Consider the following 26,248-nt stretch of genomic DNA (forward strand, 5'->3'; position numbering starts at 1 on the left):
CCCGGAGGTCTCTGAGACTACCCTCAATTCTTTTCATTCTTTTTTCTTTATTCTCCTCTTAGCAGTTATTTCCCCCATTCTGTCTTCCACCTCACTTATCCTTTCTGCCTCATTCTGCTATTGATTCCTTCTAGAATATTATTATTATTATTATTATTATTTTTGAGAAGGAAATGGCAACCCACTCCAGTATTCTTGCCTGGAGTATCCCAGGGACAGGGTAGCCTGGTGGGCTGCCGTCTATGGGGTCACACAAAGTCGGACATGACTGAAGTGACTTAGCAGTAGCAGCAGCAGAATATTTTTAATTTCAGTAATTGTGTTGTCACTGTTTTTTTCTTTATTTCTTTTAGGTCCTTGTTAAATGTGTTAAATGATTCTTGCATTTTTTTCCATTCTATTTTTGAGATTTTGCAACATCATTACTGTAATGACTCTGAAATCTTTTTCAGGTAGTTTGCCTATTTCCTTTTCATTTATTTTGTCTTGTGGGTTTTTACCTTATTCCTTCATTTGCACATTATTTCTGTCTTTTCATTTTGTCTAACTTACTGTGTTTGAGGTCTCCTTTCCCCAGGCTATAGGGTCATAGTGTCTCTTGCTTTTGATCTGTGCTCTTGGTTGGTAACATTGGTCCAGTGGCTTGTGTGGCCTTCGTGTTGGGAGGGACTTGTGCCTGCATTCTGGTGGAAGGAAGCGAGTTTTTCCCCCTCTGATGGGCAGGACTGTGTGAGGCGGTGTGTGTTGCAGTGTCTGTGGGAAGCCTGTCTGCTGCTGATGCGCTTGTGTTGTCTTGTTGTTCGCATGAGGCATCCTGTGTGGGTGCTGCTGCAAGTTGCATTCAGGGTCTTGGGCGCAGCTGGAGGCCTCTGTGGGCGTTCTCATTGGTTAGTACTCCCTGAGCTCAGGGGTTCTCCGGCAGTCTGGTGTCCTGGACTCAGCGTTCCCACCCCAAAAGCTCACGTCTGACTTCTGGTTGGGAACCAAGACCCCACAAGCTGTTTGTTATGTCGATAAAGGGGAGTAAAAGAAACAAAACGCAGAAAGCCACATAACTAATAAAGTGAGAAATAAACAGAAAACTCAAGAGACAAAAAATAAAGCCCAGGCAAATGGTAAAAGCAAAAATCAGGCAAATAGGAACAAAAAGAAAGGAATATACACCCACGTAAACCTCGAACAGACCAAAGTAAATAAGGTACAGGAGAGTGGCCCAGCCGGCATAGGAAACCAAAAATGATACCAGCCAGTTAAAAACAAAACTGATGACAACACAAAACAGAAAACAAGACCAAAATATAATGCCAACTGAGGAGGAAAGCGAAGAGAACAAAACAACCAAATATGGTGGAAGAAAGAAGAAATAGGAAAGCAAAGTTAAACAGAACTTCATAAAAAGATCTATATTTATTATAAAGAATAGCCACAGGAATAGAACAAAAAAAGAAAAAAATACACAAAACTGCAGGAAGCCAAAGTAGAAATATATAAAGGAAATAAAAAAGTGTGATTAAAAAAATAATTTAAAATAAAGTTCTCAAAAGCCAAAATACAGATAATAATCATAATGAAAGCAGCAACCACAGCAACAGAGCAAAAAAAGAGGAAAAGAAAATCCAGAACCAACTACAGAATGAATCAAAATATAAGAAGAATAATAAATGTTTTTCTTGGGTCTCAGCTATCAGCGTCCTTTCCCCCACTTTGAGCCACAGCCCACTTCTGCTTCCCTAGGAAACCCTCCAGCACTGAGGTGTCTGGTCTCAGGACTTGCTGTAGGGATGGCTCAGACCCTAAGTTGGTGCTACTCCTGCATGTCCTCACCTCCAATGTCCACAGCTGTCAGAGCTAGGGCGTTTTCTTTTGTGAGAACACTCGCTGTCCTGTTATATATTCCATAAACACAGAGTCCACCCAGCTGATTTGTGGATTTAATCTGCAGCTTGTACAGCTAGGGAGAAGGATTCTGATCCTTTTCCTCAATCACTCTGCCTGTGGACCTCACCTGTGGTTTTATCCCCACCTCGGCATGAGGATCATCCCTAGGAGTTTGGCCCTGAGGCTGCCCTGGAGGGCTTGGGTCTGCCCCGGTGAGGACTGGGCCTGGAGGTGGTGCAGCTGCTCGGATCATGGGGCCCCCGGCTGAAGCAGATATACAGGGAAGCGCACACAGGCACTGCATGCACGGTGCTGTAAGGATTCTTTTCTCGTCTCCGGCAGCTCGGCCCCAGTGAGGACCCAGCGTGGAGGTGCATGGCCGCTTGGATCATGCAGACGCCCGTGGTGCCTGGTGCACACAGTTGCAGGAGACATGATGCTGTAAATATTCTTTTCTTGCCTCTGTCGGCTCTGCCCCGTGAGGAGCGAGTGTGGCGGTGGCACTCTTGCTTGGATCGCAGGGCCCCGGCAGCGCCAGGTGCATAGGGAAGGCAGTGATCATAGGTGTAGAAGATATGGCCCTATCAGAATTCTCTTCTGTCCTCTGGCAGCTGACACCCAAAGGGCCTTCCTGGCTGGTCCTTCTCTATTGCTTGGCATAGGAGGTACTCAGGGCGCCCCTGACTGGGGTCCCTCTCTGTTGCTCCGCCCCTGACTGGGGTCCTTCTCTGTTGCTCCGCCCCTGACTGGGGTCCTTCTCTGTTGCTCCGCCCCTGACTGGGGTCCTTCTCTGTTGCTTCGCCCTGCCCCTGACTGGGGTCCTTCTCTGTTGCTCTGCCCCTGACTGGGGTCCTTCTCTGTTGCTCTGCCCCTGACTGGGGTCCTTCTCTGTTGCTCCGCCCCGCCCCTGACTGGGGTCCTTCTCTGTTGCTCCGCCCCTGACTGGGGTCCTTCTCTGTTGCTCCGCCCCTGACTGGGGTCCTTCTCTGTTGCCCCGCTCCGCCCCTGACTGGGGTCCTTCTCTGTTGCCCCGCCCCTGACTGGGGTCCTTCTCTGTTGCTCCGCCCCTGACTGGGGTCCTTCTCTGTTGCCCCGCCCCTGACTGGGGTCCTTCTCTGTTGCTCCACCGGTCAGGTGCTCAAAGGGCTGCCCTCTCTGGGGTCTTTCTCTGTTGGTCAGCTGCCTGCGCCTGCATGTGGAGAGAGCGGCCACAGTGATGGCTCCACCCGCTGCCTGTGACTCAGCGGCAGCGCCCTGCCTCCTTGGCTGCCCAGCGTTCCTTCAAAGGCATTCCGTGCAGGTTTCCTCCCTCCTGGCCCCTGGGGCCGTCGTCCGCCCTCAGTTAACAGCAGTCCTGGCCCTGGGACTGCTCTCCGCTCCCATGCTCCAGCTCCCGGCCGCCGCGCGTTCAGGTGGACTTGAGTCCTTGTCCGGGGTATGTAGGCCCGCAGCACGGATTGTCCGTGTGGTTCTCGCTCCCTTCAGCCTGTCGTTGATGAGCTGCTTTTACTCTGGTGGCCTCAAACGCTTCCCTTCTGTCTCAGCCAACCGCCTGGGGTCTCACCCTTGCTTCACCCCCCGCACTTCCTGGTGCAGGTCAGGTCCTGCTCACTCTCCTTTTTTCTCTTCCTTCTGCATCCTAGTGAGTTCTGAGTGGAACTGTATATTCCTTCCTGGTGGTCGGGGACTCCTGTTAGTACTCAGCTGGTCCTCTGTGAGAGCCTCTGAACCTGCAGATACATTCCTGATGCCTCTGTGAAGACAGATGTACTCCACTTTGACCTACTCCTCTGCCATCTTGTCTCTCTTCTACTTAAAAAAGACTTGCAAATGGACAACAGGCACATCAAAAGATGCTCAGCATTGGTGATCACTAGGTAAATGCCAATTAAAAGTCCAGTGAGGTATCACCTCCACAGTGATCAGAATGGCCATTATCAAAAAGTCTACAAATAATAAATGCTGGAGAGAATGTGGAGAAAAGGGAACTGTCCTACATTGTTGGTAGGAATGTAAATTGATACAGCCACTATGGAGAACAATATGGAGGTTCCTTAAAAAACCAAAAATAGAACTACCACATGATCCTGCAGTCCCACTCAGAGGCAAATATCCAGAGAAAACCACAGTTCAGAAAGATACAGGCGTCTCAATGTTAATTACAGCACTACTTACAATAGTCAAGACTCAGAAACAATCTAAGAGTCAATTGACAGAGAGGTAGATAAAGAAGATGTGGTACGTACATACAATGGAATATTTCTCAGCCATAAACTGAATGAAATAATGCTATTTGCACCAATATGGATGGACCTAGAGATTACCATACTAAGAAGTAAGCCAAAGACATATATAATATCCCTTATATGTGGAATCTAAAAATATAAAAGTGATGCAAATGAACTTAAAATATAAAACAGAAATAGACTGACAGACATACGAAACAAACCTTTGTTTACCAAAGAGGAAAAAGCAGAGAGGCATAAATCAGGAGTTTGGGGTTAACATATATGTACTACTATATATAAAATAAACAACAGGGACCTACTGTTTAGCACAGGGAATTATACTCAATATTTTATAATAACCTATGAGAGAAAAAAGTCTGAAAAAGAATATAGATATATATGTATGTATTACTGAATCTCTTTGTTACCTGAAACTAATCAGTATAAGTCAATTATACTTCAATAAAAAAGTAATTAAATTTTTTTGATAAAGAGTTTTTTTTTTTTAAAGATTAGTTGCTATCTCTGCTCTTCCTGAGAAATAAATACCATAGATAATGGAAGCCAAGAAGACTTCCTTTCCTTTCTCAGTGGATGTTTATGCTTCTGCATTTTAAGTGTCTCTCACTCATGCTATTGCCCTGAGAACCCTTCTTGACTACCTTCATTCTGACTCCCCTGAGTCTGCTAACTTCGGGCCTCCATGACTGCATCATCAGTCTACATGGTCACAACACTCCCTTTGGCCTTTTATTCCCCTTGTGACTGGAGTCATTTCCTCTTACTCCTTGGGGTTCTTCTGACTTGCCTCTGACTAGCTTATGTATGCAACTGAGGTAGGTGACTGTTCATTGTTGTTTTCTAAATGCAGGAGGTGTACCTTAGCCTTCTTAATTTTTTTATCCTAGTTTTATTATCACAATTATATAAACATTTAAAGACACTTAAAAAACTTAAAGTAAGTATGAAATGAGATAGTGTATCTGGTACCCTCTGCTGATATCAGTCCCCTTGGAACTTTTCAGGTTCAGTTATACTGAACTATTAGGTTGGTGCAAAAGTAATTGCGTTTTTTTTTTTTTTTATGTTGGTAAACTTTGCCGTTTGATATTAGAATATGTTCTTAAATGTAGTTATGTTATACATCATTTTAATGTGCATTTCTTGCTTTCTGTTTTTTTGCTAACGACTTATTACTTGCTGTTTATTTTATACTTATTTTAGACTATAGAAATGATGCTAGACAAAAAGCAAATTTGAGCAATATGTTTATTCGAGTTCAAAATGGGTCATAAAGCAACAGAGACAAGTTGCAACATCAACAATGCATTTGGCCCAGCAACTGCTAATGAACATGCAGTGTAGGGGTGGTTCAAGAAGTTTTGCAAAAGAGAAGAGAGCCTTGAAGATGAGGAATGTTGTGGCTGGCCCATGGAAGTTGACAACAACCAACTGGGAGCATTATCAAATCTGATCCTCTTACAGCTACACAAGAAGTTGCCGAAGAACTCAGTGTCAGCCATTCTATGGTCATTAGCATTTGAAGCAAATTGGGAAGGTGAAAAATTTTGATAAGTGGGTGCCTCATGAGCTGACCGAAAATTTAAAAAAAAATCATTTTGAAGTGTTGTCTTCTCTTACTGTACACAACAACAAACCATTTCTCAATCAGATTATTACATGTAACTAAAAAGTGGGTTTTATATGACAGCCAGTGATGACGAGCTTAGTGGTTGGACCGAGAAGAAACTCCAGAGCACTTTCCAAAGTCAAACTTGCACCAGAAAAGGGTCATGGTCACTTTGGTGGTCTGCTGCCCGTCTGATCCACTACAGCTTTCTGAATCCTGGGGAAACCATTACATCTGAGAAGCAGGCTCAGCAAATTGATGAGATGCACTGAAATTGGTCTGGTATTGGTCAACAGATTGGGCCCAATTCTAGTCCATGACAAGTCCTGACCACACGTTTCAGAATCAATGCTTCAGAAGTTGAATGAACTGTGCTACAAAGTTTCATCTCACCCGCCATTTCGCCTGACATATTGCCAACTGACTACCACTTCTTCAGGCATCTTGAAAACTTTCTGCAGGGAAAATGCTTCCACAACCATTAGGAGGCAGAAAACGCTTTCCCAGAGTTCATCAGATCGTGAAGCATGGATTTTTTTTTTTTTTTTTTGCTTTATTTCCTGTTGGCAAAAGTGTGTTGATTGTGGTGATTCCTGTTTTGATTAATAATGATGTGTTTGAGCTTAGTTATAGTGATTTAAAATTCATAGTCCAAAACCGCAGTTACTTTTGTACCAACCTAATGAAACTCCAGTACTTTGGCGACCTGATGTGAAGAGCTGATTCACTGTAAGAGACCCTGGTGCTGGGAAAGATTGAAGGCAGAAGGAAAAGAGGGCGACAGAGGATGAGATGTTTGGATGGCATCACTGATTCAATGGACATGAACTTGGGCAAACTCCAAGAAATGGTGAGGCACAGGGAGGCCTGGCCTGCCACAGTCCACGGGGGTCGCAAAAGTCGGTCACGATTTGGCAACTGAACACGATAGAAAGTTAGTGCCCCATGTTGTTCCTGTCGGAGCACAGAAGACATCAAAAGGCATGGACACAGTTGCTCAGTTCTGCGTTCTTTTAAAAGATGGCTGTTGACTAATCTCAGCCCACTCTTGTGGGTACAAAGTGAAGTTTAAGATAGTGGTAGGTGAGAGAGGTAGGACTTTGAAAATGCAGAGCTGTAATAAGGAAATAACTAGGTTTGCTCTGAGAATGCAGCCAGGGAGTTGGAGTAAGATTCTTAGAATAGCTGTTATTTCCCTTGGGCTCTTGTAGGATCATGAGTTTGCAGAATTTGTGCACTCCAGGACTTTGGGGGTAGGGGTGACGGGAGTGACGATGGGAAGGACAGGGGGAAGAGGTGTGAGCCCAGCTGACGTCTCCATGTGGCCCAAACACAAAGGCAGTGGAGGTGACCAGTGTAAACGGGCATTCGGGGTCGGCTCGGGAAGGGCCTTACCGACCTGCCACAGGATGTGGGCTTTCATCTTGTGCAGGATATTTGTCAAGGGGGGATTTTATTTTATGACACGCGTGGTGGCAGTGTGCAGGCTGGGGAAGAAGAGTCACAGTGCAGAGAAAGAGGGTTTTCCTTTTGTATTTGGGGGACATTAGGGAGGAATCAGCAGATCACAGTCAACGGAGAGACGACAAAACAATAGAAAAATAGTAGGAATAAAAATTAAATCACAAAAGCCAGTCAAACAGACCTGGAAGGAATATGATTTAGAACAGGCATTCATGAGATAGGGTTATCAGGTAAAATCAGGATGCCCAGTTAAATTTGAATTTCAAGTGAATAATGAAGTTTTTTTTTTTTTTAGTGTCCATATGTCCCATAAAATTATCAAGACATACTTTCAATAAAAACTATTTTATGTTTATTTGAAATTCTGATTTAACTGGGTGTGCTATTAATTTTATTTGGGAAGTGCTTTAATCCTAGTATGCTAAAAAGGTTGTGAAAAGGCTTGGTGGTCAGACTCAGTGATCTGGTCCTTCTCTTGATGATACTGACGATAGGGTATAACCATATTTGTTTCGAGGTGTGCATTTATATATATCCCAGGGAGATATAGACCTTTGGGGAGTCTTTTCTATATTTAAGTGACTGGTAAGGATTTTACCTTAGAAGATTTAAAGTTACTTGATCGAGAAGAAAAAGGGAGCTATAAAGAAGGGAAAATTCAGACTCCTGAAAGCATCTAACACTCAGCAGACTAGACGGACAATGTCTTGTGTATTCCAGGAAACAAACGGGGGTGTCACCCCCGCCGAGGGGTCATCAGTTGCTTCGTGTGAACAAGGCTGAGCTGCCACTGTTGTTTATGCCGTTGATGTACAGTGGCCCCTGTGTTCTGGCTTCTGTTTTTATTAGGACTGTAAAAGCATTACAACCCCCCAACAGTAAACACTTCCAAGAGTGTGAGGTCATAGTAATATGACCTCATAGGGAGCCAGCCAGGTCCTTGGAAGTCCTGTGAACCAGCAGACAGTGGCACTGGTTGGGGTTGGGGGGGGGGGTGGCGAGTCCTGGGGAGGGGCTGCTGAGAGGAAGGATGGCCTCGGTGCCCCGTCGGCTCCAGGATGGCCTCTTGGTGTCGGTCATACTGCTGGTGAGTCCCTGCTGCCATCACACTTCCAGGCTTTCTGAGTCCGAAAGCACAGCCTCTCTGCTTGTAATGGGGTGGAATGAAGCCATCTAGGATTGCAAATGCTTATCTTCATTTTATTCCTTACTTCCCTCTTCTCTGAAGTTTTTTCAAGAAGAGTCAGAAAAGTCTGATTGGTACAGATTTTTAAATTACCTCCTCCTGGGGAATGTGAGGAAAATGAGGTGAAATAGACTGGCCAGGACAGGCGGAGAGGCAGTAAACACGAGAAATGGGAAACGTAAGGGATAGGAATCAATACTGCATTTTAAAATTTCTTGTATTTTTAAGTACCTCTAATGAATATATTTGTTACGATAATCCTCTTGTATTTGAACGGCATCATTTCAGTACTGTGTATGTAGTATAATTACGCTGTTTTCATGGAGTGACTAAATGCATGCCATGAGTTTGCCCTGAGAAGTAAGCAATAATAAGTAGAAGTTTATTTGAGAAGAAAAATCCTTTCTTTGACATTGTTTTTTTTCCTACAGAATCACTAACATGCAGAGTAAGAGAATGTATGGGGGCACCACTCCACGGGTTTTCTTTTCATAATTATAAAGCCTATTTGACTGTAAATAAAAGAGTTCTTAGAATAAATGTTTTATACTTCCACCATTTACTTGGGAAAACACAAAGGGTGAGGTGACCTTTAAAAGAAATAATTTTCTATGAATTTGCTTACAGGTTTGCTGTATATAATAATTAAAGAATTCAATTGTCTGATAGGACAAATTTCACAAAACCATTTGGTAATGTGAACTTTATAAAGGAAGGTTTACAATGAAAACAATATTTAAATGTATTTACGTGAAGATTTTATTGCAATAAGGCAATTTATTTTAATTGGTGGGTCTTTCTATTGGAAAGTTGTTTAAGGTGGCTGATTGTTTAGGGAGGGTTACCAAATGTCTTGGTTTGCCTGGGTGGATTCCCGTTTGTGTCTGTTGTCTTGTCATGGACTATGGTTTAGCATTTGACTTCGACTTTAGAAAAATGAAGCATTATTATCAATGGTTACAGTAAAAGAAGTCAGCCCAGGTTTGCACACCTCCACTTTGAACCTCCAGCTTCTCCACAGTCACGTCTGGAGTGTGTGAGCTGATGTGTTGAACAGAAATTTCACATGGTTTGGGTGTAAAAGACTTGTGCAGTGCTTGCTGATAAGTGGGCTTGGCGAGAGGCTTCGAGGGACAGTGACCCTTCACGCCCGGCAGTGGCTGGGGGCGCCGGGACCCTGCAGCCCCAGGCGATCCTTGGTCACCAGCTGGCTGTGCAGACAGAAGCTGCCGCTCAGATGGCGGGTCAGAGCGACATCGGACGTCGTGACTTAGGTAGATAGGTGCCAAGGTAGAGCTTGAGCAGTTCTGCTTGAAAATGTCTTCCCTTTGCTATAAGGATTTTTTGTAAGTTTACAGCTAGGTTTTTTTTTTTTTTGGTAATTTTTTCCTCCCATTGTAACCACATATTTAATGATTTTACCATCTGTGTTTCCTTCTCAGACTGTCCTGGTTTGGACAGTCAATGATTCTCTGCTTATAATTCAGGACAAGTTAAAGAGCTGTGGAGTAGGGCAAGGGAATGCAGACTAGGATTCCTGGCGTTTACATTATTGAAAGGTTGTGAAAAAACAACAAAATCAAAAAAAGCATGTGTGACAGCGAGCTTATGTGGCCTGCAAGCCTGAAATAGTTACTCTCTGGTTCATCACAGCAAAAAAAAAAAATCTTTGCTTTAGAGTCCACAGTGAGTGTGCTGGAAGGCTCCCCAAGCACAGCTGTTTGCCTTGGGCATAGCCCTGCGTTGTCAGAAGTCGAAATGAAGGCCTGGGAGTCACAGCGTTCTCGGTGCTGGTGCTAGAGGCGTGTGCTGCGGCACCCAGCTAGAGCCGAGCTTCTCACGTGGGATTCTGTGGCTTCCTGGGACCCTTTCAGTGGGTTTGTGAGGCCAAAATTATTTTGTAATAACAGTGCAGCCCTGTTTTCCTCTGTCACCCTGTTGATAGCAAAGCTGATACACGCTAACTGTACAAAAGCAGTGATGGAAGCCCCAGTGCCAGTCAAGGCAGTGGCTCCACGCTGGTCCAGCGCGCTTTATTCTTCTCTGCTGTGCGTTCAAAAGAGGAATGAAGGCCGGTTTCACCTCATGATGTCCTTGATCAAGCAGTGCCAATTAATTACCTTTCAGCCCTTGGCCGCCTGCCATTTTATTTCACGTGCAGTGAAATGCAAACTGTACTTGAAGCACTCTAGCAAAAGCACGCATGTAGTTTGAGTTGTGAGCTTTACGCTGGTCACTTTTTTCATGGAAATGCCATTTTCTTTCAAAGTCTAACTGATAAACTGGCTTTGGCAAACATTTTCTTGAAAACTAATGGAGTGAGCCTATTTAAGGGAAACAACCGTTGTGTTTTTTTTGTAGCTGTGATAAAACTTAAGTTTCAATCAAAAATTAGAATTTTGGAAAACTTGTATCTACCAGCAAGTTTAGCAGCTTTCCAGTACTTAGCAACTTTTCTGAGGATGTTAGTGGTAATGTTAGTAAATTTCTTTTTTAAATAATGAAATGTGTCAGCAAATATTCTTCAATTGACCAATTTATGTTGCAGAATCATGCCTGGGTAAGATGCTTTCAAAGTGTGGGACATTTTTAATGTAAGAGTACAAAAAACTCATTGATAGAAGTTTAGATTCTATCAGTATATTACAACTAACTTTTAAGAAACTACCACTTGTTTTATTTTGGCATCATATCAAAAAGCAATATCCACAATTAAGGATATTAAAGTGCTCCCTAGTTTTCTATTTCTGTGGAGGCCAGATTTTCTTGATATTTTCAGCCACAATGATGTATTGTTGATGATCTAATGTAGAAGTGACTGTGAAGTCCAGCTGTCTTCTAGTTTCACCAGACATTAAAGAAATTTATAAAAGACATAAATCGCTCTTGCTTGTCTCTTTACAATTTATGCTATTGTTTTAGAAAATATAGCTGTTTTTAATTAAATATGTTATCTATATTTGTGAAATGGATTTTTTATTATTAAGTGAATATTTGAATTTTTCCATTTTAATTACTCATGCAGTGAATATCAGTAGACATAACCCACATACACAAAGGTCTTTGAAGTCTTCTATACTTCTAAGAATATCAACGTTTGAGACCAAAAGTTTTGAGAACTGCTCATCTAGGGTTTAAGCAATCACTTCTCTAGTATGTCAAAATAGAGTAACTGAGAATATTTTTATTAATAATTAAGCATAAGATATATCATTTAAAATAGTTTTTCATTTGTTCTACAATATTATGATGATTTCCTTAGCTATTTTCCTTTTTGCCACACAAAAACAATCTTTTCTATTCTTTTGTTTCCTTCTTTATCAATTCTTACAGCAATGCTGGGGTGAAAACATCTCTGCTAGAGGCTCATTCTGAAATGGGGAGCACTGAAATTCTGGAAAAGGAGGCCTCAGGAAGTCTCAGTAACGGTACCAGCAGCAACATAGAAGCAGCCAAAAGGCTGGCCAAGCGCCTTTATCAACTCGACAGGTTCAAACGGTCGGATGTGGCAAAGCACCTAGGCAAGAAGTACGTCCCGTCCCAGGGCTGGTGTCAGAGTGCATCCTTACACGCGTGCGCGTGTGTGTGTGTGTGTGTTCTGGTGGCTTCAGTTTTAATAACCAAGTCTATTTTATTTTCTTACAGCAATGAATTTAGCAAACTAGTTGCGGAAGAATATTTGAAGTTTTTTGATTTTACAGGAATGACACTGGATCAATCTCTCAGGTATGATTAAACATTACCTGTTCTTTGCTTCTAAATTTTTAATTCTGAGAATAGAAAATGATGTGCTGAAGGTAAAGTCTGATTTTTACTTTTTTAGACCCACAGTTATTTTGTGACCTTAGCTCAGAGTGTATCATGGAGAGTAAACATTGTGGAAAGTGGGGAAAATGTATTGTCTTTGTGAAATTACACATGAACCCATATTCTGCACGAAGTATATGACAGAGTAAAGAATAGCTGGCAAAGTAAGGCTTGGAGAAATGGAATCTGTGGGAATTTGGTTTTTGAATGATCAATTTTTTTAAAAAGGCACAGTTTATAGACTGCAGAATTAAAGACTTTTTTCTCTAATTATTTGTTTACAATAGCCTAATAGCTTTTTCAAAGAGTACTTTGAAATTACCTAATGAACAGGATAAAAATCAATATCAGGATAATCAGCAGAAAGTATCTGTAAAACCATTTTAGTCAGTATTACTTGTTGCTGATCTGTTCAGATGGGTTTGGAAACACCCTGACCCTCACGTCTCACACCATACTGTACTGTCAATTTCTAAGCGCAGCTGAAGGTAAAACCCAGCCAGCATTTAATCTTATAAACTCAGAGCCTGGAGGAGCTCTGAGATCATCTTGTGTAACACTCTAGTTTTACAGATCAGGAAACTGAAGCCTGCGAGGTAAAGTGAAGATGTTCAGTTAGAATTCACAGCAGTGAGTTAGTCTCTGGCTCTTTGCATGAATCAGGCAGTGAGTTAGTCTCTGGCTCTTTGCATGAATCAGGGGTACTTAGAGGTTTTCTGATGAAAACAGGGAAAGGTGGGGGAAAGATCTATATTTTTGCTTTGCTTTCTCATGTGGTTTATAAAAAAAAAAATCAAGAGAAATTAAAGTTAGGTCAATATAATTTAGATTAACTGCAAGTAAGGAAGTCAGCAACATTTTCATCATCAAATATGGTTTATGATATGTTTCTCTCAAAAGCAGGTTTTCTTAGGACATTTTAAATAGTTTTTTTCTTTCTCGTCTCACGTTTAGGGCAATGCATTACTTTGTAGAGTGAGAGTCCTGGATACATCTCTAATAGATGGTACTCTCAGTGACTCTGATCTAGATTGGCATTCCTAATTCAAAAAATAAATTAGGGTTTTATTTTCCAGTCTCTTTCTCACGTAGCAAGTTAAAGATAGACTGTGGTAATAATAGGCAAAATAAAATGAACAGAAATCTACTGTGCACAAGACTGTATAATTGTAATTTTAATAGTGGGTCATTACCGTCAAGTAACAAAATGACAAAGAAACACTGTGATCTTTGTCAAGTTTTAAGACATAGATCATGTGGTTATGCATCCAGACCTCAGTGTTCCTTAGTTTTTTCTGACTCATCTTTAAAAATGGCTTCTTGACATCATATGTGGAAATCACCCACCTTCCCAAGCCTGTTTTTTGATGTATTGGCCACCATGCTGTTGCTCTGTCATCTTTTTTATAGACATTTCCTATAATAATAGTGTCAATATAGATTTATGTTGAATAACCATCTAGTGATTTTTAAAGAATAACTAAAATATCTTACCTTGTATTATTAGTTTCTTATGTTTATATGAATTAAGTTTAACAGTCAAACAGTATAGTCACATTTTCTAAAAATTCACCTTTTCCCTTTTAACTCTTTTTTAGGTATTTCTTTAAAGCATTTTCTCTTGTGGGAGAAACCCAAGAACGAGAGAGAGTTTTAGTACACTTCTCCAATAGATATTTTTACTGTAACCCAGATACCATTGCTTCACAAGGTAATCTGATGGAAATGCTTAAATTTCTTCTTTATAACAAGGGCTATTTTTCTCAATATAAAGGTTACATTTTATTGTGGGAAATATAGAAAATTATGTAGAAGAAAATGAAAATCATCGAGTTATGTCTACTTGCCTAGAAATAACTGTTGGCAGTTTGATTTACTTCCTTTTAGTCTATTTGTACAATACTTTATGTCAGGTTGGAATCATTACAGAACTCTGTCTCCTACTGCCCTTCCCTTGCCTGGTGAGCACCCCTCCTGTCGTCAGATGCTCTTTGAAACCGGTCTTTAGTGGCTGCTCGATGCTCGTCACTCCGGCAGTTTCACTTTATTTTCCACATCCGTAGTATGACAGTGTACTTTCTTTAAATCGCTTGTGGTTTGTCACTGAGATTTTAGTGTCCATGCACCCTGTAATAAATGAAAAGCTAGCTCTCCACTTTCTTCTTCCCATACACCTGATTTTCTAAGCTTCCTGATGAAGTGCATGTGTAGTTTTATGGTTAGTTCCAGAAACATTTGCAAATCTCACTGGGGCGTATGGTTGTATCTCCAATGCTTTTTTTGGGCATTCATTTTTCCAACACTGACCACTGACTCAGGTTTATGATTTTAATGACCTATATTTGTGTTTACTATTTTAAAAAGCAACTTTAAGCTATTTAATTTTTTATATACTCTATGAAGAGAGATCATTTCTCCATTTCAATTCTTATAATAAGGCCAAGCTTTCAGGGTTTAATATAAAAAAATATTCACTTCCAATTGGAGTATCTTTCATAAACCTAAGAATTCTAGACTAGGTCACTGAGACTAGATGCACTAGGAATTATAATTGTCTCTTAACTTCTGTATGGCCAGTTAACATTGTGTCGGTGTTCTTTATATTGACGAAAGCGGTTGTTCCTCCTGCCTCTGCCCTGCAGGCTGTAGCTAAATTGTCTGATTGTTAAAGTCATGTTCTCATCTGTAAAATGGGAACTGTCTTTCTTTATTCTTTTGACTCTGCTAAGACCATTTATTCACTGTATCACTGTTGGTCTTGACAAGAAAATGAAAGGTATAGAGGTGAATTGTTTTTGTTAGAACGTTCTTCAAATCTGAGAAGACCCTGACATTCCTAAGTGAAGCAGGGACTGTGGATTCGTGTATTCAGTTGGCTGTTGATGAAGATATTTGAGAGTTGGCTGCAGAGTTTTATAAATACTTTGAAGAACCTGTTTTTATATGTATTTAGAATACTGGAATAAGTGAACTTTTAGGCATTCAGCAGCATCTGCTTAGAGATATTCTACTTAGAGAAATCACCTACTGAACTCAAAGGCATATTTTGGAAAATGAGGCATCTTTAATTCATGAATTCAGCAGTTGGACAAACCTTTTTGTACATTTAGTATAAATTAATAAGATTTTTCTCCCATCTGCAACTGCTGCACTGTACTTGGATTGAGAATTGCAGGGAGAGAATAGAGCTTTTTCTTTCCCTTTGTAAAATAAGAAGAGAAAGTGATGTTTCCATGTAAGTGTGAAATGATCTTGCTGGTTTGGGTAACGCATTTCCTTTAGGTAGTTAATTTTTAAATCTTCAGTGATTATTTCAGTATTTCACTTTTGTCTGATCAGTTGTATCCTGGGCCAGTCAACCTAAATGTTGCCTTAAAGGAGTGGCAAGTGGAAGGATAACTATTCCTGTCTATATATTTTTAGCCAGAGAACTAATACTCAAAGAGTAAACAGTGGAAGATGCACATATTGGTTTTCTTTAACTTTTGCTTCTTTCCTAATTCACTTTCATTCTAGAAAATAAAATTTTAAAAATAACAGCATTAAATAATTTATTTTCTTTTCCATATCTTATAGAAAATTGAGAAACTATAAGTAAAAAGAGTAAAATTATAATTTTATTATCCATAGATAATAATATCTTTTAATACTATGTTATAGATCATTCTAGATGTATTATATTTAAATAGAATCATACTGGATATAATTATTGTGAAATATCTTTCCATTTCAACGTGTGTACTTGGACAGCATTTTTAATGACTTCAACATAACAGAATTGTGTTTTAGGTGGGTCATATTCACTCACTCCCATTGTCAGCAAGCTTCCTTTAGCTTGCTTGTATTTTGGGTAGCTTGTATTTCGGGTAGCTCTTTTATTTCATTAGTATTAATATGAAGTCTCCGAAGTGGATTTGCTGTGTCAAAGGACACTGTTTCAAAGCTTGAGACATTTACTGTCAAATTGTCCTTCAGAGTTAGGACCAATTGACTTCATCACCAGTAGAGTTCAAGTCTGTGCACTGAGATTCTTTTAATAACGTTTTCTTATCTATTTTCTGTTTCCCCAAATGAATATGATTAATTGTGCCTAGCCACAGGATTGTGTTTTCATAGGTTCTTAATTAAGCATAGGTATGCTGTTTTAATAATATTGAGTGGTCCAACAGGAACTAGTGAATTAATGCTTTCTGTCCTTGTCTCTTCCATTAGATGGAGTCCATTGCCTCACCTGTGCAATGATGCTTCTTAACACAGATCTCCACGGCCATGTAAGTGTAGGGGTGTGGAGCTGTCTTACAGAGAGAGCTCCAGAATTTCCTGGGCTTATCTTTGCTTTTGTGTTCATACATGTTTACCCTCTGCCTTCTTTTATCTCATTCTCTACATGGCAGGTAGGTAAACATAAACCTTTGGAAAAAGAAATAGCTTTCTTACATGCTAGCACTGAGCATAATTTTAAGGAAGTACTGTATTGTCTACTTGTCTGGAGTTGTTCTAGCTATAATGCGCGTGGTCTGTTATCTTCTTTGTCCACTAGATGGCAGAGACTGAGCTTTTACTTTTGGTTTTGGTTTTGTTTTTTGGTTAGCTATGAGGGTTGATACAGGATAGCAGAAAAAGGATGTTAAGTTCGATCTGAAAGTGTTGACTATGTTTTCACTAAATATAGTAGCAAGTGTTAAGAGATAAGTTTTTTAAACACCCCTCAGCTTACCTGGTCTTTTGCTTGTTGAAATATCAATATAATCTACATAAAGTATAGCATGAACTTCTTAAATTTATAATTATAACTAAAGTTTCACCTTTCACAGAGGTGGAATTTTAGCTCTTACTTAAACTGTTCATATTAGAGACAATAAGAAATGTTTTAGATAAACACAGATCAACATGTACATAGCACAAAAATTATTTCCTAGTCCCACATCCATTTATTTTGAAGAGAAAATCACATTGCTTATAAGTAGTCTATATCATCCCTTGACTTTCCATATGGTTTTGACCCTACAATTAAGAAATCACATTAAAAGAACTAAAACTTAGATAATGGCCCTCGTTTGTTTTTCTGTTCCAAAAGGTCACACCTTATTTTAAACAAGAAAAAGGATAACTCCTTTTCTTGTTCTCCCCTTTAAGAAAGGCAAACGGAGCTGTATGGGGTCATTGAGATGGACTGAGGGGAAAAGCCTCAGTTTAACAGGGTGGTAAAATGTCTTGTGGAGAGAAGTACTGGGATTCCCACGGTGTGAGCCTTGGAGTGAGTGTCAGAGTCCAACATTAATTCAGCTTGACGTGGGGCTGGCCAGTCAGCGTACCGTCCTAACCTGTTTTCCTGTTACTGATGAAGCAGGTTTCCACTGCTGTCCCCTGTTGGTCCTGTGATAACAGCTGCGACTCTGTTCCCTTCGTCGCCTCTTACTCAGTTTCCTAATCTGACTATCAGCTGAAGGAGACACTTTTCATTTTGTTTGTCCACACGTAACATTGACCCAAGCCAGTGGGTCCCAGCGTGGGGGACCTTCTTCACGTCGGCTATCTTACGGTCCTAGCCACATACCATAGTTGTGTATTGACTCTGTTCTGACTGAGAAAATGTGTAAGAATGAAGAAAAGAATCTAGTAACAGTTGGATCCTTCTTTAAAGGTTGAACACGTCATAGAACTCCTGTAGAAGTAGCTAGATTTGCAGGCATCTGTTTCTATTAAGGAGGCCTCCCTGGTGGTTCAGTGGTGAAGAATCCGCCTGCCAGTGCAGATGTGGGTTCAGTCCCTGGCTGGGGACGACCCCCTGGAGAAAGAAATGGCAACTTGTTTCAGTAGTCTTGCCTGGAGAATCCCACGGACAGAGGAGCCTGGCAGGCTGTACAGTCCATGGGGTCGCAAGAGTCGGACACGACTTAGCGATTAAACTACCACCACCATTTCTGTTAAAAACTGGATTGCTTTTTAAAAAGCTAATCGTTTTAATAGTACTTTCAAATAAACATGTGTCTTGTTAATCACAGTAATTTGAAACATAGCATTAAATAAAGGTGTGAGGTTTGTTATTTATTCAGATAACTCCACACGCTTGATATACAAACAAGACGCCCTGGGGTGTTCTGTGCATGGGTCAGAACCCTAGGTCTTGGATTCGCTCGTCTTCAATGTTTGAGGAATTGAACTAAGTGACTGAGTGATATACTACACTTCTTTTTGGCAACTGGACTATAAGAGAGAGTTTATATAAGTGAATGGTTAGTATTATCTTGATTTATGCCAATCATACATAATTAACAACTGATTATAGTGGCAAAATTACATATCAGGGAGAAAATTATAAATACAAATTTCTCTGTATCTTCAAAATCATGTTTTCAGTGATTATTAGTTCTCAGCTTTGTTTTTAAAAGTGTGTGCTACATACTGGAGATTGTTGTCTAAGTTTTGTATATTAGACTTTTTTATTCTTGTGTACAATGCATGCTCTTACAAGACTGTTGAATATATAGCAGCTGTCATAAAAACTAACCATGTGAAAATGTGTTTCTCTTCTTTTCCTCCTCTGGATTCTTTTTAAAAATAAATTTTCCTTCTAGGTGGTAAGTTTTTAATCCATAATTTTGGATGTAGCTTCTCTTGCATCATGATTGCCTGAATTATGGTAAAGTGTCTGATTTACTAGCATGGCTCCTATGAAAGTGAATCATTCACAAAGAACATAAAGTGAATTATTTCTAATCTCTTCCCCTTTCACCCTCTCCTTATGCTGTACTGCCTAGGCCTCACCTCTCATCACTTAGTCCAGAGCCAGAGTAATCCTCCTGGGAAATGAACTAATGAGCCACTTCCCTTTTCTCCCTGCCATGGTGTCCTAATAGCAGTGTAACAGCATGACCTTTCTAAGCAGTGCTGAGAGAGCTTGCCCTCACGCTCTCGGTGGGGAAGGTGTAACCGGGAAGGGTTTCTTCTTAGGACTGGTCTTTGAGCATCTTCCTGTGCTATGGAATGGTGTGTTGAAAATGCATTGGCATGGGCCTTGGTTCTTGCTGCTAATCTTACTAATAAAATGGTAGAAGGTATACTAACATAGGAAGTCTAACACAGTGTCGTATGTTGGAATGCCTTTCTAGCTCCCCCTTTTCTAGTTCATTCTATCATTAAACAAACACTTTAGTGCTTATGCTCCACTCCAAGTTCACTGCCATCTGGGTAAGGATCAGAAGCCAGATGGAGTGGTGTTGGTCGGCTCACCACCCTCAGCTGGTTCCCTACGGAGGTGGTGAGAGGTGACTGAGGTGCTGCGGCAGAGAGGCAGTGGGGGGACGGTCTCTTAATGATATACGTTTCACTAAGTGGGCCGCAAAAAAGCAGTCTGCAATATATACAGTATTTTGGGAGATATTCACTCAGATGTTATAGTCATATCATTGGAACTAAAGAATGGTGATTCCCTTCTGTACCTACTTTAAAAAATATGAATGACTTTTACCATTATTATAGCAATAATACGAATTTACTTATCTGCAAGTGGTTTACTAACCTTCATTAAATAAGTATTTTATAATTGTGGTCACATTTGCTAAGTAATCTCTTTTATTTTTAAAATGCCCCTTCTTCTATGAAGTCCGTATGTAAGTTAGACTTGTACATACAGATCAATTTCTATCAAAACAATAAACAGATTTATTTTTCTCTTGCTCTGTTGGAACTAAGTTGTATTAGGTGTTGTTACTATCAACAAGCAGAGAGTTGAAACTATTTTTTAAAGCCTTGCATTTTATTGGAAATAGTATGAATAAAATGATTTATCATGTTAGAATAAATTCATACCTTTTCCTTTTCTGGGCTAATCTGCAGGTGTGCTGTATTAACTTCAAGTATCTCTCTTGTGCTCCAGTCATATTCAAAATGCAGCCTCTTGAATCCAAGAGTGAAGACAGGCAGCAGGGCCGGGACAGTGGTCAGGAGCGTCTCAGAACTGGACCCTGAAAGGGAGGAAGTTTTAGAAATGGAGCTGAGTTGCAGTCGAGAGTGGGGTAGGTGGAAGCATAGGAGTTGGCCGGTTTCACAGCTAAAAGTTGGAAGCCACCCACAAGGCAGTACTGCGCAGGTCAGGCCGTGGTCAGAGGCAGTAGCCAGGGCTTTGTTGTAAATCAGGATTTTGTGACAAAATCTGCCCTTTAACGCGGAGGCTCGGGGTTTTGAGCGGCAGTTTTACCTGAAGCTGTCTGTGCTTTCGGGCAGAGCCAGGCCGCCCCCGCCGTGCACGGGGGTGGGGGGGGCGTGTGGTCCTCTGGGGCGTGGCTGCCTGTCCGGGCTGGCGCCTGCGGGTGCTCGGCCTGCTGCTCAGCGTGTTCGGGTGTGTTGCACGAGGCAGGGCCTTACTGGTTTTTGGGGGGTTGGGTTACAGGTTGGATAAGGGGTCAGACCACAGCAAGGACACTGTGCTGGCAGAGGAAGGAAAGAAGTCAAGGAACACAGTACAGCGTTTGTAACAGGATGATGTTAAAAAGATAGATCTTAGGAGCTCATTATTTTTCTATTTGTAAACTGCATGGATAATTGTGATAATTCAAGGATGGACTCTCTAGGACACTGAAATTTTGAAGGCTGGGTTAAATATTTGGTTATTATCAGAAGTGGAAAATGGCTGTTGGAAGACTTGCGATTGAAGAATTTTAATGCTTTTCCTTTTCACGCCGTGCCGTCTCGTCTCGTCTCTCCACCCTCAGGAGCAGCGCGGATCTCCGTGAGGTTGCTAGGTAGTCCTTTAACACCTCAGGAAGCCTCTGTGGGCGCCTGCGGTTGTCGTCCTGGTAACTGACGTCTGCCCCCTCCTGCGGCGCTGTGGTCTCTGGGGACCCCTCTTGGTGTCCCTGCCGCCCCGTGTCACCTGTCCCTCTTCCAGGAGAGCCAGCCCTGGCTGCAGTTTCTTTTTCTGTCTGACCCCTGTCCTCTGTGGACTTCCAGCCATGGGTGAGACTTATTTCTGCTAAGCCTCCTCCCCTTGGAGTCCTCTCTTACACGCCCCTGGTGCTGCGTCCTTCCTTTCACGGTTGGACTTTGCAGCCACAGTGACTCCTCCAGGCTCTCATCACTGTCAGAGTGGCAGCTGCCTAGAGTTTTAGTGGGAATCCTCGCTTAAGCGCCGGAATCAGTCATGCGTGGGTGGGTCTTCCTGGCTGTCATCACTCCTCAAGATGACAGCCTCCCTTTCCATTTTCCTTCCCTGCATTCCTTCCTCCCTGTCCCTACCCTCTTCTCTTTCTTTTTGGTAGTTCTACTTTTCTTAGAATCGGGTCATACTTATAAAATACAGCAGCTATAGCTTTCCAGTTGAGTCACTGCGGCTCATTCAGGGACCTCAGATCCTCTCACTGATACATTATTCAGCCATTTCACCCTCCTCTTTCTTACCATGATGAGTTTTTCACATTTTCACAGATCATTAGTACAAAGTGATAAAGGAAAATAGACAAAACTCTTATTAAGGCAGGGTTGGCTCTTTCCTCCCGCAGATAGTTTGGGGAAGAGGGGGAATGAGGATGAGGAAGGGGACAGGAACCTCTGACCTCTGACCCTCTTCTTTACTTTAATGCCTGTCTTTCTAGACAGTCATGTTACAAGCAGAGATCAGTCTTTGTCATTTAATAATGAGAACAGTCTTTTTCTTTATCTTCACAAATTTTAGAGGAACGACTTTTTATGAAGCAGTAATAGACCCTGCTACTAAATAATTCTCAAGCTTTTTGTTCTCAGGATCCCTTTATACTCTTATATTTTGAGGGCCACCAAAAAACTTTTACTTATATCTGTTAATATTTACCATATTAAAAACTAAAGTGGGTGATTTAGAAAATTTATTAAATCACTTAAAAATAGCATTAATAAACTAATTAAATGAATAATATACTTCTACCAGACCACCTGACCTGCCTCCTGAGACATCTGTATGCAGGTCAAGAAGCAATAGTTAGAAATGGACATGGAACAACAGACTGGTTCCGAATTGGGAAAGGAGTATGTCAAGGCTGTATATTCTCACCCTGCTTATTTAACTTATATGCAGAGTACATCATAAGAAATGCTGGACTGGATGAATCACAATCTGGAATCAGGATCGCTGGGAGAAATATCAATAACCTCAGTTATGCAGATGACACCACCCTTGCGACAAAAAGCGAAGAAGAACTAAAGAGCCTCTAGATGAAAGTGAAAGAGGAGAGTGAAAAAGATGGCTTAAAGTTCAACATTCAGAAAACTAAGATCATGGCATCCAGTCCCATCACTTCATGGCAAATAGTTGGGGAAACAGTGGAAACAGTGACAGGCTATTTTTTGGAGCTCCAAAATCACTGCAGATGGTGACTGCAGCCATGAAATTAAAAGACCCTTGCTCCTTGGAAGAAAAGCTATGACCAACCTAGACAGCATATTAAAAAGCAGAGACATCACTTTGCCAACAAAGGTGCATCTAGTCAAGGCTATGGTTTTTCCAGTGGTCATGTATGGATGTGAGAGTTGGACTATAAAGAAAGATGAGAGCAGAAGAATTGATGCTTTTGAACTGTGGTGTTGGAGAAGATTCTTAAGAGTCCCTTGGGTAGCAAGGAGATCCAATCAGTCAATTCTAAAGGAAATCAATCCTGAATATTCATTGGAAGGACTGATGCTGAAGCTCCAATACTTTGGCCACCTGATGTGAAGAAGTGACTCATTGGAAAAGACCCTGATGCTGGGAAAGATGGAAGGCAAGAGGAGAAGGGGGCGACAGAGGATGAGATGGTTGGATGGCATCACCGACTCAATGGACATGAGTCTGAGTAAACTCCGGGAGTTGGTGATGGACAGAGAAGCCTTGCGAGCTGCAGTCCATGGGGTCTCAAAGAGTCAGACATGACTGAGTGACTGAACTGAACTGATGAGTAATAATTAAATAAAATTTAGTGAAAAAATTAGCATTTAAAATTGTTTGCAAATCTCTTTCATGTTTGGTTTAAGAGTAGACTGCTAGATTCTCTGCTTCCATGTTTTGTCTCTCACGCTATATCACAAGTCAGGTAGCTTCTAGAATACTCCACAGTAACTTACGAGAGAGAGACTGAAAAATGTTTTTATTGTTATTATGAAAATAGGTTTGACTTCATGGATACCCTGAAGAGAATCCCTGAACCGTACTTTGAGAATCACTGTGTTACAATATTATTTTCAGTTGCCATATATATTCTTTTCTTCATGCTATTTCTGGCTCCTTTTTCGATGGCAATGTATTATAGAAGTGCTGGGGGAAATCCCAGTAATATTTCAGATATCTCTAAAGGTTGAACTTTTAGCACGCTAGCTTTGTGTTTGGGGTTTATGAAAGAGTACTTTGAACATCACAGTTATAGCTTCTTGGTTTGTAAATTTACAGAGGATCCTGTTTTGCCAGCTAATCATGTGTGTTAAAGTCTGGACACCTGAGGGCAGCAGAACACAATCAAGCTTGCTCGATGGAGACACACACGAAACCAAAGCGCAGTGGGAGCTTTCAGCAGGCTCCAGAGCCGGACAGTTACCAAGGCAGCAGTGTGCGCTCTCAGCACTTGCTCGATGGAGACACACACGAAACCAAAGCGCGGTGGGAGCTTCCAGCAGGCTCCAGAGCCGGACAGTTACCAAGGCAGCAGTGTGCGCTCTCAGCACTTGCTTGATGGAGACACACACGAAACCAAAGCACGGTGGGAGCTTCCAGCAGGCTCCAGAGACATGTTGGAGGAGGCGGAGTTGCCATGTGGGAGGGTATGCCTGCTGTGTCTTAATATCTCAAGATTTATGAAGCCAGATTTTGCCAATGGATCAAGAGAGCCTTCGGTTTCTCCGAAAGCATGTTTTCCACAAAGCTTCCGGACTTGACACTATTAAAAATGAAACATCTGAGGGTTGTTTTGCTCATTCTTCAACCTTTCGGCCAGAGTGCCGACTGTGGGCTGCTTCCTGGTGAGTGCAGAGTTGAGAGGCCACCGGATCAGCAGCTCACCCTCAGGCCTGAGCTCCGTTCTCCGAGTGTCAGGGAAGCGGGCTCAGAGCAAAGCCGTGCTCACACTCAGGCTCAGTTTTGGACTGTGGCTTGTGTGGTGTCTAAGACGTTGCTAAGAAAGAAACTGTCCGTCTTGCCTTTCCTCCTTCACTCTCTGTTACCTCTGAAGTCCGGAGCTGATTATCTGCTGGGGTGGGGAAAAAAATGCCACCACTTTAGCAGGGGGTAAACCCGAAGTTGAACCAGAGTGTTTCGGATGCTCCCCCGTGACGCGTCCGCAGGACTGGGGCCGCCTCCCTGCGTTTTCCTGTAGGCTTGTGCTCCAGCTCCGTCGCTTCAGTCGTGTGCAACTCTTTGCAGCGCCGTGCAGCTTAGTGCGCCAGGCTCCTCTGCGGTGAGATTCCCCAGGCGAGACTGCTGGAGTGAGTTGCCATGCCCTCCTCCCGGGAGTCTTCCCAACCCAGGGATTGAACCTGTGTCTCCTGCATGGCAAGCAGATTCTTTTACCACTGGCCCACTGGGGAAGCCCTTCTTGTTGACTGAGGGCCTGCAAACTATGCCCCACAGTCCAGCGGGTTCTCCTGAGCACGGTCACCCACATTTGCAAACTAAAATGACAGTATTGAGTCGTTGTAACTGGGATCTTACGGTCTGTGAAACCTAAAGTATTTCTTATCTGAACCCTGACAAATTTACAAAACTTGTCTCTCCCAGACTCTTGCCCTGGTCTATGAAACCTTCTACTTCCTTCTTAAACATAGTAGGTAAGACTGAGGAGGATCCTTTTACCTAACATTCTAAATGAGAAACGTGTTTACATCCAAGTTACATTTTTCAGACATGATAAATTCATCAAATACTTTATCTCTAAAAGGAAACAAATGGAGAAAACAGCTCTTTATTTTTGAGAAAATATATTTTTAAATGACTATATAGTCATTTTGAGAGAATAACCTTAAGTTTGTCTGGGAGTGTGAACCCCCAGTCTGGTTTTTTTTAACTTTTTGACTAATATTTTCTCTCATTAAGGATAGTACCTTAATTGGCTAAATTGTCAAGATTTGGGCCTGACTGGTATTTTGGGATTTCAGATAGAATTCTTTTTTGTGGCTTCTCCGTTTTAAGTTTGATTTAAAATGTCTCCTGATTTTAAAGACATGATCTCCAGATTTATATTCTTTGAACATCTCAGATTTGATTGGAAATACTGTATTGATTTCAAAGAATAATTTTTGTGTCTTTTAGTGCATAGGAGGCCTTTTCAAATCTCTATGCTTTATTCATTTAAGGGGAAAGAATTCAAAATATCAGAAAGTTCTGTGAAAGTGCTGCTTTGGCATGCAACTGCCAGCATTTGTTTCAGAGCAGGCCTCCTTTTTCCCAAAGTCATGATTCAACTTGAAAACAGAGTAGAACCATGATGCCTATGAACTGTTGAGATACAAAGTCAGTGATTAGAGTAAGCTTTGACAGTATTTGTTTGAATAATAGTTTTTCAAATTAATTGATACAATTTGGTATAACAAGGTCTCATAAGTACACATAAGGACTGTTTCTTGATGACAAAGACTTCATTTTCCTTTGACTCCCTGATAAAAATAGCATAAAGACTTGGGGAGTGTTTAAACATACATGTCAGCAAGACGCAAGTGGACTGATCTGACCCTTTGCTTTTGCTGCTAGACCTCACCGGGAAGAATTACTAGTGAGTCAGAGGAGGACAGTAAGTTACAGATTTATTTACAGTAAGTTACAGCCTTGACCATTCAGGAGGTTAGCTTAAAGAAATAGAGGATTGTAAGAGAATATTATCAATAATTGTATGTTAACAAAAGATCACACAGGTGAAGGGGACAGGTTCCTAGAATGATAAATACTGTTGAAACTGAATCAAGGAGAAGTAGAAAATCTGAATAGACCTATAGCAAATAAAGAGATTTAATTAATAATAAATAAAACTTTGCTCAAAGAAAAGCCCAAGACCAGATGGCTTTATTTGTGAATTTGTAGAGGTTTTGATATAAATCCTTCACAAAATCTTCAGGAAAAAAATA

General features: G+C 41.3%; 1 protein-coding gene across 16 annotated transcripts in view; it reads left to right on the forward strand.

Annotated features, from left to right (window-relative positions):
* The window catches only part of PSD3 (pleckstrin and Sec7 domain containing 3), a 573,880-nt gene that overhangs the window by 330,000 nt on the left and 217,632 nt on the right, over positions 1 to 26,248 (forward strand). For all 16 annotated transcript variants that reach the window (XM_043454541.1, XM_043454550.1, XM_043454551.1 and 13 more), the window contains 4 exons: positions 11,720 to 11,914; positions 12,032 to 12,112; positions 13,792 to 13,904; positions 16,406 to 16,464. In XM_043454541.1, coding sequence (XP_043310476.1) covers positions 11,720 to 11,914; positions 12,032 to 12,112; positions 13,792 to 13,904; positions 16,406 to 16,464 — 448 coding nt within the window. The remainder of the gene's footprint in view (positions 1 to 11,719; positions 11,915 to 12,031; positions 12,113 to 13,791; positions 13,905 to 16,405; positions 16,465 to 26,248) is intronic.

The sequence above is a fragment of the Cervus canadensis genome, chromosome 31, assembly GCF_019320065.1.
Source record: "Cervus canadensis isolate Bull #8, Minnesota chromosome 31, ASM1932006v1, whole genome shotgun sequence".
Lineage (NCBI taxonomy): Eukaryota > Metazoa > Chordata > Mammalia > Artiodactyla > Cervidae > Cervus > Cervus canadensis.